The sequence below is a fragment of the Rhamphochromis sp. 'chilingali' genome, assembly GCF_963969265.1.
Source record: "Rhamphochromis sp. 'chilingali' genome assembly, chromosome: 10".
NCBI classification, from domain to species: domain Eukaryota; kingdom Metazoa; phylum Chordata; class Actinopteri; order Cichliformes; family Cichlidae; genus Rhamphochromis; species Rhamphochromis sp. 'chilingali'.
Genome location: NC_137937.1, coordinates 27,695,738 through 27,709,087, shown reverse-complemented (window position 1 = coordinate 27,709,087; position 13,350 = coordinate 27,695,738). Strand labels below are relative to the sequence as shown.

The window sequence follows — 13,350 nt, the reverse complement described above, 5'->3', positions numbered from 1 at the left end:
GCGTTTTGACACCTCATTGTATATCAATAAAGATTTGGTTTGACAACTATTAGAGTAGTTTCCAGGTTCCAAGAGTCGCTGCACGGGCGGACTGCACATCCACTTATTTTGTTTTATAAACAAGCCTGAAATATTTTAAAGTATCCATCCATCCATCTATTTGCTTCTGCTTATCCTTTTCAGTCTGTCGCAGGGCTAACACACAGAGACAACCATTCGCGCTCACATTCACTCCCACTTGCAATTTAGATTGATCAATTAACCTATCCCTGCAAACTGCTTTGGATGGTGGGAGGAGGCCGGAGTACCCGGAGGGAACCCATGCAAACATGGGGAGAACATGCAGAAAGACATGACCCCAGTAAGAAAGACTCCGGCCTGATGGAATTGAACTCAGGAGCTTCCTGCTGTGCGGCAACAGTGCTGCCCTATTTTTAAAATAGTTTTGAAAAAAGTGCCAAGGGTTATTCCCAGTAGGTTTTAAAGCTGGTAATAGAGTTAAAAGAGTTAATAGATTGCACTTACTAGGAAATGTCCTCCAGACTCATACGTAAGGAACAGCTGTTGGAGCACCTCAGTGCCAGGACCGGTGTTTGTCAGGAGCATCTGCTCTCACCTTTTGCTGTACTTTTCATTCTGGTGATATAGTGGAGAATGTCTATGCAAGGAAAATGGAATGGCATTTATGGACATTGTGGGCACAACTGGATGATCTCGACTTGGGTGATGACCTGGCCAGATGTAGGCGATAACTGCACACCTGGCATCAACATCAGCAGGAATAGATCTCACTGTCAACAAAGGCAAAATAAAGATCATGAGGATTAGGATGGAGCACACTAGCCCCATCACAGTAGCAGAACAGCTCCTAGAAAAGGTCAATTCCTTCACCTAGCTGGGGTGCATAGTGAACACACAGGGTGGAATGGATGTGTGAGGCAGGCCTTTGTTAATAATATTAATGTTTGCTTGGCGGCCTGCATCCCAGTCCAGGACTCACGACTGTGATGAAAATTATAACCAGCTCCACATTTTCATTTATTTATTTATTTAGAATAAAATAGCTGCTCTCACATATAAATATGTAAGTGTTGTTTGGGAGGATATATGGCAGAGCAGCTGTTTCTCTTTTTAGAGAGACTGTGGTGTGAAAATACATACAAATATGTTTTGGAGGTGACTTCCTTAAATAAAAGCACTGCTGAGGACACACAGCAGTACCTCTCCAGTTCTCTGTAGTGTTTTTAAGTGTGTGAACATTTTCTCTGTGTGTGGCCCTCCCTCTGCCACTGGGCAGGGATTATTGCTGTGGATAGAGCACTGCTTTCAGATTATACAGATAGCTCCTCTAGAGACTTTCAACATGAATAAAACCCAGATTACTCCCAGGTACATTAATTCCAAGATACAGAGCACAGCAGCGCATTGAACAGACACTTGTGGGCATGTGCACGTACACACTCGCACAATAGTGTGATCTGTGATGTCCGATTTATTACATCACTAAGCTTCTTTTGATCTGCTTTTTCAGTCCATTTTTTCTGGATGCTTACGCTTACAGAAAGGCCTTACTGTGGACTAAAAAGCATTTCATAGAGGACTTTAATATGAGGCTTTTTTCTGCATTTTATAAATAAAACTGTTTCAGTGATTTTCATCATGTCGTTAAATCCATAGCTTTAGTAGTTCACCTGGCCCAAATGCAGAATTTTTCATTTTCCAAATGTTTAAATTTAATAAGCATATCTTAATCTTCTTAGCGTCAACCACATCTACAGAGGTCAAAGGTCTTGTAAGGTCACTGGGGAAATGAAGCTACAAGCAGCTGTACCTTCATGAGTGCTGGTTTGTGCAGTCGAGGGATTTTATTTAGGCCACGTAGATGTCTTCAGCTAAGCGCTCTTCAGTCTTCAGTTATTTAAAGTGACTTTACACGTTAAAGAACTGCGACTGCAGTTCTTGGTGCAGTAGTACAGGTTGCAGTCACAGTGTTAAGTTGGTGATTTGGGTATTGGATTAACGTTTTCTATGAATACTTGTATCTTTTAAACATTTGGTCACCTTTGTTTGCTTTGAATGTTCTTGAAAATTTGACACATTTTTAGACGTAAGGCGCAAGTGTGAATCTACATAGAAACTAATCAGGGACACTTTGGCGCTTATTTGTTTCATGTGTAAATCAACTTTAAGGAAACCCATTTATCTCAATCAGAACTGATTCAGCTTTCCAAATGACACGTTTCTTTTGGTGATGATGAGCCTGATGAGAACATTTACATTTCTTTCAACTCTTTCTTATCCTTGCTATCTTCTTAATTTCTGCAAGTCTTTTCTTTCTTTCTTACCTTTTCTTTCATGAAACTGCAGGTCTATATCCGAGAGGCAGGATGCGGTGCAGGAAATCCTGGAGTCGGACTCGCTGACTCTAAATTCCATTCGATCCCTGCTGTCACGTCTGCCAGACTTGGAGCGAGGCATCTGCAGCATATATCACAAAAAGGTAAAAGAACACAAATAAATAACTTGGATAATGTTTATTATATTTTATCACAATTTTTGTGGCATTGTTATTGAATCCTGTAGGATACGAGAACAGGCGGGTTTAATAAATGGATAATAGTTTTAAAATTAGCATCGTTAAATAATCATCTTTATATTGAACAAGACAACTCGGATCATAATTTTTGCAATAATCCTCCAGCTCTAACAGCAGGGGGACAACATTTGTGAAATAATTCCTCTCGTTGGTTTGCATAGAAATGAAAGGCAAGAAGATTTTCTTCTTTCTTTCACTGACATTTTCTCTGTTTCTCTCTCTCTTTTTATGGCACGCTTGATTAACAGCAGGGAGCAGCCTCTTGTGTGGCGCTTACCTGATTGTTTGACACAGTCTCATTTCCCATCTGACCCATTTTTGAAATGTCAGAAGGCTTCATCTTCTGTGTGTGTGTGTGTGTGTGTGTGTGTGTGCGTGTGCGTGTGTGCGTGTGTTTGCAATAATGAAAAAAGACACTTTGTTTCTGAGCTTGATGTCTTGTTTCATGTTCAGCTTTTGGATTCCTTCATCTGTTGCTGAAAGAAAATGATCAAATGTCATTTAACGCACACATACACTCAAACACCCACGCATACACACACGCAGCAGACACACAGAGGGGCCTTAATTGTCATTTTGCCCATCTGTAGATAAATGGGCCTGTGTGTAATGGCTTGTGTCTCCACGGCTCCACTGACATAATGGGAGAGAGGGCATGCCTGTGGCCTCTAGTAGCTGCCTGTTTGGGTCCATAAAAGAGCAACACGGGGGCAGGAGCATTAAAACTGCAGCATGTGATTAATACCATAAACCACTGTCACTGTGACCTCTCATTAACCCGAGGGTCAAGACTTGGTACTATACAGTAACATTGCTAATGGCAATAGAAGGTCAGTATAATCTACATTATCACTGATTGATTACTCATTAATTCTATTTAGTCTGAAATGATTGGCACTTTTATTTTTAAAGACGCAACACTGATCTTGAAGAAATATAAGAAGTTATTGATTATAGGCTGCTTTGTTTTCTATACTGTGGATTATCAGTGATTCCCAAGACAGCTGCCGTTTGCAGATAATAAAATGTATCATTTGCTTCTTAATAGATGCTAAATAGCACCAGCCAAGTCCTGTATCTACATTTCTATTTTTTTATTGTGTAATACAGCAAATATAGTATGATGCATATTGAAGGGTAGTGTTTTATTTTCTTGATGCTTTGTTGTGAAGACGTGCAGTCGGTGCTGCTTGTAGTGAGTGGTGTTTTCTCACAGCCTTTGGATGTAATATATGACTATTCTTTAAGCTCGGCTGCTGGCCAGCGCGGATAAGATTTAATGATGTAATCTTCCTGCCTTACAGAGTACCCTGATAATACAACACACTTACAAACATGAATATACAGTACTGTGCAAAAGTCTTGAGTCACGAGTGGTTTCTTTATATTTGCTTCCAAAGAGCCAGGCTGGTTTTTTGATAGTGGTCTTGAGTAATAGGTCCCCAGAGTTTCTGAAGGTCTTTTAAATTTTTACTTTGATCACGGGTTGCTTTTTCGCTCATTTTGATTCCAATCCTTAAACCTGACCATTTTATGAAGAATATTTATTAACCCTAACCCCCTAAAGATAGAAAAAAAAAAAACCCCACCCAACTCAAGTGATAAACCAATATTGCATCTATGCAACAAACACAACTTGGCAAAGGACCAATTTGAAATAGTTTTTTAGCCACTTTGGTACATACTTAGTAATGTTTTTGCTTGTTTTGTTTTTTTTGCACATCTTTCCAGTCTTCTACTCAGGAATTTTACCTCATTAGTAGCAGTCTTTCTCGCCTGGGGCTGGAACTGCAGACTTTGCTACCAGCCATGCGTTCCCAGATCAGCTCAGGGCTACTTCGAAGCCTTCTGTTGGACACTCCAGACCAGCTGATTCCAGCCCAAAGCTTCCTAAAGGTGCTCAATGAAAAGGCAGCCAAGTAAGTATCCAGCAGCACAGGTGTGGAACTGACAGAAGCATAATTTAGATTGCTTGATGTGTGTTGGGTTATTATATTTTACTTAAATGCAAAAAATATATATCTGTTAAAGAGAAAATGAATTCTCAACGGTGCAATCAGAAAAACAACACAGCATCATAAAACTGGGCTGACAAATGTAAGATATGGCACAGTGGGAGATGCCTGCTGTCACTCCATAAATGTATGACCAATAGTTGGCATACAGTATGAGAGAGGAAAAGGCCTCCTAGTGTCACATGGATAATTCTTTTCCTCAGTTTTCATCATTGAAAGGTCAAGCTGACCACAGGCTCATCTCTTAGAAAATGCGCTGCGATATATTACCAGTAACAGTCACATTTGGACTGTGTATTTGTGCAGGTCAGGGAACAAGACGGAGCTATTCTCAGATCTGTCTGGATTCCCAGTGCTGCAGGAAAGAATGGAGCAAATCCAAACTGTCCTCCGTGAGATTCAAGACCACCGCAAAGACATCCGTCTGATACTAAAGGCCCCCGCGCTCGAATATACGACTGTTTCTGGACAGGAGGTGTGTGTGTGTGTGTGTGTGTGTGTGTGTGTGTTGCTGGAAGTGAAAGAAAGGTGGGAGGATTGATGGCCATTTGGGTGGAAGACTCAGCAACAGTGATGGTCTGATGTCTGTGTTTTTGTGTCTGGTTGCCAGTTTTAATCAAGAGTGACACATTATTTTCCCTGTCTTCTCTGGTCTTATTTATCAGTTCTCCTCCTCTTTCTCCTCTGCCCTCAGTTTCTGATTGAGGTGAAGAACTCAGTTTCATCCATTGTTCCACCTGAATGGGTCAAAATCAGCAGGTCAGCATTACAAACAACACTTACATGTACTATTTTTTTTTTTAGCATTGATTTTAATATTCATTGTGTGATGTCAAAAATCACATCTGACTTATCTAACTTGGATTGCACAATAGAAATATTGTTGGGCAATTTTTCTAAAATAAATGCTGTAAAAAACTTTTTTTCCCATAGCACATTTAAAACTAAAGCGCATTAGACAAAAAAGAAAAAGAGTAAACAAATAACTAAACAGTGATCAGAAAAGATTGAGAAGGAGACCTTAATGATGAGGGAGTATTTGAATGCTGCACGTCGAAGACATTTGAAGGTGTGAGACCATCTAAGGCTTTAAACACAAACAGTGACACTATTTAATGGATTCTGTGATGCACAGTAGACCAGTGGAAGTCTGCTAACATCTGAGCCAACTGCTGCACTAAATGCAGAAGAGATGATTGACTAACTCCAGTACACAGTGTATTACAATAGTCCAGTTTAGATGTAACATAGGCATGTTTCCCTTAGCTCTATTGAGGAGTTAGCATATTTGAGCTTACTTTTTTTTTTTTTTTTAACTTTAGCACTACTGATTAGAGCCAGACTGATGTATTGATGGGCTCATATTATCTGATGGTATAATGGCCAATAAATGAAAATTTGAAAAGTAAAGAAGAGACGGAAAGCACACTTCAACCATGCTATGAGTGTTGTCGTTGCAAATAACTGCAGCTTCCCTGTTGGCAGTACCACAAACAACAATCAGCTGATTCAAGCAGGGTGTAAACAAAAAATTAAATAATTCAGTTTAAGAAATCAGAGCATTCTGTTTATTTTTGTGTCTTGTCTGGATTTTTAAATGACCAAATATTAGCATTAATCTTTAAAATCCTGGGTCCTGTTTAAGATCTGTTTCATTTACACTCTGCTACAATTTTTTCTTGTTTGTTTGTTTTTCGAGCAGCATATGAATAAGAAAAAAACAAACTGTTGCACTGATTTGCAAAAAGCCCAATTTTAACTAAGAGTAGTGAAAAAATGTGAAATGTTTTGTTTTTTGAAAAATGATGCTTAATTTAACACACTTGTGAAACATTCAGCCTCTCTGGGATGCTCTTTGTAACTTACCATTTGCAAATTAACTAAATTAATTTTGAGTTGGTTCACCGGGTGTGTTTCATTTGTGACCCTCCCCCAAGTCTTTAAAAAACATTTTGCCGGTGTCACATTCAAAATGAGCATTTATTACTAAATACAAATCAAGTTTCTGAGTTAGCCAGAGGCCTGTTTTTCTCCTGTAGTCCCTGGCAAGTCAAAAACAAACAAAACACCCCATCAGACAAGAACACATAAAATTACAACAATAAAATCCACAGTACAAAGAACAATACAATAAAACAGCGCAGGACAACAAATACATATGAAAGCATACAGATCAAATATGACATATTAGCATAAAATGACTGATCACAGATCTGATTTCTCTGTAGCCATCATTTGAGATGTGTGTGATGAAAGATTGTAAATTCTCTTATTACAGCTGGCATATTATTCCAAATCTCACTACCTTTAACTGTTAACACCTGATTGCTACATATTATATGTCTAAGAGGCCTTTACTAGAGGCTCTGGTTACTCTTAATATTGATATTAAGAGTTAAGAATTCTGATATTCAATTTTAACATTAACAAACTCACCCAATGAGGGTGGAGCAAGTCCATGTTGGTTCTTATAAATAGGACAAGCAAATGTATTCATTTATTTATTTTTTAAATTTCAAACTTAAGCTATTGTATTTTTGAAGTATGAGACGATAATGGGTGGGGAAAAAGCGTTAAGATGTTTCTGCTGGTTCTAAACTAGTAATACTTACCATGGACCAATTAGTGCAACAGTATTCTATATTAAAAAAGATCATAGAGTAGAAAAACCTTATAGCTACATTTACTGGCAGTGATGATCTAATTTGCGTGAAATTGTGCAGGCTGACATTAATGTTTTTAGACCTTAAACAGGCCTTTCCTGCTCAAAAACCCTTCAGTGTGGCTGAATTCAAACAATTCTGCACAGCAAAGTGGGCCAAAATTCCTCCCCAGTGATGCAGTATATTACAAACACTTGATTGCAGATCTTGCCTTCAGGGGTGTCACAACCAGTTTTGGGGTAATTACATTTTGCTACTGGGCCAGGTAGGTTTGGATAGCCTTTTTCAATTAATAAATTAAATCATCATTTAAAAACTGCATTTTGTATTTATTTGATGATCTGAAACATGTGTGACAAGTCTGCCAAGAAAACAAAAAAAAAGAGACCAAGAAAGGGGCAAGTACTTTTTCTCAGCACTGTCGAGCCTCACTGTAGGTTTGTGAAGTTTAGGATTTAGCAGGTGGCCTGCTAACGAATAATATGCGGTAGTATCAAGAGATCTTTCATTACAGTGTTATTACAGTACACAATACATATTGCAACACAAAATTACATTTATTTTCCATGTTTTTGCATTAAGTTTAATCTGGTCATAACCCAAGTAGATATGCAACAAGTTGTCTCTTCGTTTTAAGGGGGCACAGAATTACATACATGGTGTCCAGCAGTTATCAGCACTTGTGTAAAAGTGGTTTTAAATTAATTTCTTTTTAGTATACTACACTCCTCTTATATGCTAAAATCCAGTAGTTTAATTCTTCACTTCAGTCCATTTTTTGCCTTGCCTTCTGTACTTCACGTTTACCCCTGTCTCCTCTGCAGCACCAAGGCAGTCAGCAGGTATCACTCTCCTTTCCTGGTGGACCGCTACAAGAAGCTGCAGCAGCTCCGAGAGCAGCTGATGCTGGACTGCCAGAGGGAGTGGACCAATTTTCTGGAGTATGACAGACACACGCACGCACACACACACACACACACACACACAAATGCAACTCAGCTGGGAAAAAAATCTGAAAACATGCCAGTCTGTGGTTCAGAGGTATGCCTCCACAGCTCTCAGCCTGCCAGAATTAGTCTGTTTTAGTCAAGTACACCGTCAGTGCTGTCTACTCAGAACACTTCAAAATCTCTTTTTCTCTCTCTCTACAGTCAGTTTGGGGAGCACTACCACACCATGAAAAGGGCTATTAGTCACCTAGCAACCATGGACTGTCTCTTTTCATTGGCTGAGGTGGCTAAACAAGGGGACTATTGCAGGTGATGTCCTCTCACGATGACCATAAATATTGATGCATGTGTTTGAGTATGTAAATTGGGTGTGTGCATGTGTTTTTATGTGTGGGATACACTGTATATGTGTGTGGTTCGGGGTCGTGTCGTGTCCTAAAGTCTCAGACAGGTTGTGTGTGGGTGTGTGCACCCCGCTCAGCAGTGTGCTCTGCCAGAACTCCAACATCTCTCCCACTCACTCACTCTTTGCTTCACACACACACACACACACACACACACACACACACACACACACACACACACACACACACACACACACACACACACACACACACACACACACACACACCTTTATGCTGTGCTACAAATTTCTGTGTTTCAGGATTGCTTCTTCTCATATACTGCTACCTCCTGCCCTCTTTCCATTGTATTTGCATGTCCTACTTGTAATTAGTTTCTTTGACTGGAAATGTTACGGTTTGTGTGTTAAAGTGGATATTGTTGGCTTTTTTAACCCATTCAACCAAGAAATCCTCTAATCCAACTTGAAAGAGACTCTATTAACCGAGAAAATGAGATTTTGCCTGTACCCATCAGAGACCCATCTTTTGTAGCACTGCTAGCATAGTCCTCATCAATATTTCATTTGGTCTGAACATCTTCCTCTTCCGTCAGATTATGGCGCCCATCTGAGGGCAATCTGTGTTATCCTTTCAGGACCTGTAATAGCAATTCTTTGTTTTTATTCTATGGGTGATGTTGAGACAGGCAGTTCTCCTCTACTTTTCCATGTGTGAGCATTTGTTTGGAGGGAACAACGTGATTGCTAGGATGTCATTCTTGGTAATGCGCCAGATTCAGACCGTATAGAAGGATGCACTTCACATTGCTGTTGTAGAGTCTTATACTATGTCTTCTCTTTGAAATGCTTGGATTTCTAGATGGAGCAGAGCACTGCTGAAAGCACCCTGTGTCTTATTGTGCTATTAACGTTTGTTGAGTGAACATGCCAAGACCTAAAGAGGTCTTTAAGGTTATTTAGAGTAAAGAATGTGGCTGTCAATGAGTCTGGCAAGCGATTTTCTGTGGAACTGGCTGCCCCAGCAAATTGAGCCAAAAAGCAGACTGTTTGATACAAAAAGAACCCCAAAACGTAATCAGCGGAAATTAACTCTTGCAGCTGGTTGGTGTCAGTGCATGTGTAAGAGAGGGACTGCACAAGCTGGACAAATGCAATGTGCACGGGAGATCTGCCAGGAAAAAGTATTTGCTGTCCAGAAATAACATTTGAGAAAAACTGCAATTGAACTATCAACATATAAGCAAAGCAACAGGACTTTTGGAATAAAGTGCTCTGAACTAATGAATGGAAGATGAAGAGAACAAGAATGATAAAGGGTCGTTGTAACATGAGATATGTTTGGCACAGACCACATAACGTTTCAGGAAAATGGTCCCATACCAGCTATGATGCACTGTGGGTTGAATGTTATGTTTTGGTTTTGCTTCACTGTCTCAGACTCTGCAGCTTGCAGTCATTGATTCAGCTATGAATTATGCATAATTTCCAAGTGCTTTGAGATAATGAGAGGCCATCTGTCCAAGAGCTGAAGTTGAACAGGAAGTGAACATATCAGCGTTGTAATAACCCTAAGAACACTAATCTACCTCTAGGAGGGAAAAAATGGCTTGATCCACATTGAAGTGTTTTGGGAGGATTTGTCGATGCAAGAAAATGCAAACATCTTCCAGCTGAGGTCAATGAGTGGTGGACAATTATGCAAATAGCCAGCAAGAAGTTATTTGTGCTGAAGGAAAAATTCTAGTTTTTGAGCTCAAAATGTACTCAGTCTTTCAACATAAGAATATCCACATATTCGTGATATGTGGATATTTTCTATTGAATAAATGACAAAAAGAAGCAGTTTTACTCTTGGTAAAGCAGATCTTCCCAAGTTTTCCCAAATGATGATCATTTTTGTTTTATTTATAGTTTTTAAAATAAATAATTAGCGATGGGTATCGTTTAGGTTTTATCCGATACCGGTGCCAAATCGGTACTTTTGAAACGGTGCCGGTGCTTAAACGGTGCTCAAACCGGTGCTTAAAGAATGGAGAACACAAAATTGGTCCAAAAACCTCTCATGTTCAGCTGTTTTTTTTGTAAAAAGATAACAATGTTAGCCTTTTCTGCAGCTATGGGGCATATATGGTATCACTCTTGGCTGGGAGCAGTGCTTAAACAATGGAAAAAACACAAACTTTGTCCAAAAACTTCTCATGTTCAACTGTTTTCCACTTTTTCTTTGGTCATTTTAGCCTTTTTGGCCAGGGTGAAGGGAGTATTTGCCATCAAACAAGAAGACAGCCGCATGTAGCTATGATGATGTTTGCTAGTTCACCTTACATGCATTAATGTAATAACGTGGTTAGCCTACTCAACGTAAATTACACACGAACAACATTAAGCTACTCACGCAGAGAAGAACGGCTGCTGCTGCCATCATCATCCTCATCATTTCTGCTACACTGGCAGGGCTAGGGGCCAGGACTCTCCTCTTCGTGTTTTTGGGGGATGTTGCTAACTCCGGGTCCGATAACAGGCACAACACCTGCAGTAGATGTGCTCGGTGTGAGGTCTCGCAGCAAGCTATCAAATACGGCGCATTTCTGGGCTTTTAAAAAAACGCTATGCGTCGCCAGGTGTTTCATCAGATTTGAGGTGTTACCTCCTTTGACAGTATCAGCTTAAAGCACTTGTTGCAGGCTGCTGACTTTGCATCTTTTGCTGTGAAGTACAGCCAGACTTTGACCGCTTCGCCTTGGGCATTTTTAATCTGTAGCTCTGCTCTAAAAGAACGTACGTACCTGGCCCCACCTACTATCCTCGGAAACGTAAAATGATTGGCTAGAATCTAAAGTGTATCACAGCTCAGGAAAATAAAGCACCGAAATGTGCGCTGCTTTTCGGTCTGGTTACTACCATTTATGTCAGAACCGGTGCCATCATGGCACCGGACACCGGTACCCATCCCTATAAATATTACAGTCAACATAATTAAGTGTTGTATTGATTTCCACTGCAATCCTAGATAGTAGAATATATTTACACAGTAACAATATTCTACTTTTTTAATTTTATTTTTAATTATACCAATTTGCCTTAAAGAAATCTTTGTCAGTACAGCTTAACATTTACTCTGTACATATTTGTCTTCACACTCTGTGTGGGTGTGTGTTCACACGCCTAACTGACTGTTCTGTTTTTAGGCCAGAGGTGTGTGACAATAAGCACCAGATTACGATCAGGGATGGCAGGCATCCTGCTATTGATTTACTGATGGGAGAGCACAACCAGTATGTGCCCAACCACACTGAACTACAGGTAAACACACACACACACACACACACACACACACACACACACACACACACACACACACAGGCTCATTCAGAGAACTTTGAAGAAAAAAAAAAGCCAAGCCAAAACATACACAGACATTTGCCTGCTCGCTAACGCACTGAGAGCGTGCTGAAACAAAACTGCAAAGGCACACAGACTTTGTCTTACACATGAATACGCACATAGACTTACACGAAACCACACAGATACATGCATACACACACATGCTTCCTAGCTCAGCGCTGGAGTGGGTGTAGGTTAATCTTGTAACAGAAGCACAAGCCAATAGGAAGAGAAGCCAAGCTTTCAGTCCACCCACAGCTTCAGCTGTGCAGGACAGCATGCAAATATCTTTTTCTGTCTCTCTTCTCGTTTGCCTTCTGTCTATGTCACAGCTATTATCCTCTTCTCTCTCCCTCCTTTTAGGGTGATGGCAGGAGAACAATGATAATCACTGGGCCTAATATGGGGGGTAAGAGCTCCTACATTCGCCAGGTAGCTCTTATCTGTGTAATGGCTCAGATGGGCTCATACGTCCCAGCCTCTGCGGCCTGTGTGGGCATCCTGGATGGCATTTACACCAGGTACGAGTACAAGCAAAAACTTGTCTGTGGACATATTTTGTCAACCATGTAGCATCACAGTCACTTTGCAGGTGTGTAGTTGGGATCCAAAGGTGAGCCAATTTAAAGGCGCCTGCAATCTGACAACTTGGTACTAAGTAAAGGGAGCTGAAAGTCTTAGTTTTTTCCACATTTTGGGAGTCTGACGTTACAGACAAGTCAAAGGCGCAAGAGTATAATATAAGTATAAAAGCAATCATTTGATTCAGCTTTGAAGGAAAATGAACACAGCTTGATTTTTTTTGTTTTTTAAGCAGCATCTCAGTGACATCAGTGGATCGACGTTTGTTTTCCTCGTAAGCGTGTTAAAGATGGAAAAACCGTATAGACTGGCACATTAAAGCGGGTTAGTAAATATACATGTGTAATACCAAGTCTGCTATATAAAATCACACAAGACTATTACAGGGCGGTGTTTTTTTGGGTTGCTCTTGTTTTGCCTCTGTTGACAGTGAGATTAGGACAATGATCCTGAAAGCTCTCACTGAGCACAGTTTCACTTCTGAACGCTTTGTTAGTACAATTAAACCAAACAGGTAGAGGTTACTGTGGAGACGACTTGACAAAAAAAAAAAAATAATAAATCGAACTGTTACCCTAAAAGCGTGTGAGCTACTGTGTGTCACCTTCATTGTCTGTGAAACAGTCAAGTTTATTCATAGGCCAGACAATCACACTTATCCCTTCTAATCCTTTTTTTTTTGTTCCTCACTGCACAGGAGGAAGTGTGTAAGGGGGGAACAGATGAACTACAGTTGTATGACAATGCCGGGTCTATTGTTCCATCAGTGGTGTATAGTAGAAACTCTCGGCAATAA

At 40.1% G+C, this 13,350-nt stretch overlaps 1 protein-coding gene across 2 annotated transcripts in view; it reads left to right on the top strand.

Annotated features, from left to right (window-relative positions):
* Positions 1-13,350, top strand: part of msh3 (mutS homolog 3 (E. coli)) — a 53,907-nt gene that overhangs the window by 15,313 nt on the left and 25,244 nt on the right. For both annotated transcript variants that reach the window (XM_080895159.1, XM_080895158.1), the window contains exons 13-20: positions 2,368-2,500; positions 4,328-4,515; positions 4,918-5,086; positions 5,306-5,370; positions 8,099-8,215; positions 8,426-8,533; positions 11,777-11,891; positions 12,336-12,493. In XM_080895159.1, coding sequence (XP_080751285.1) covers positions 2,368-2,500; positions 4,328-4,515; positions 4,918-5,086; positions 5,306-5,370; positions 8,099-8,215; positions 8,426-8,533; positions 11,777-11,891; positions 12,336-12,493 — 1,053 coding nt within the window. The remainder of the gene's footprint in view (positions 1-2,367; positions 2,501-4,327; positions 4,516-4,917; positions 5,087-5,305; positions 5,371-8,098; positions 8,216-8,425; positions 8,534-11,776; positions 11,892-12,335; positions 12,494-13,350) is intronic.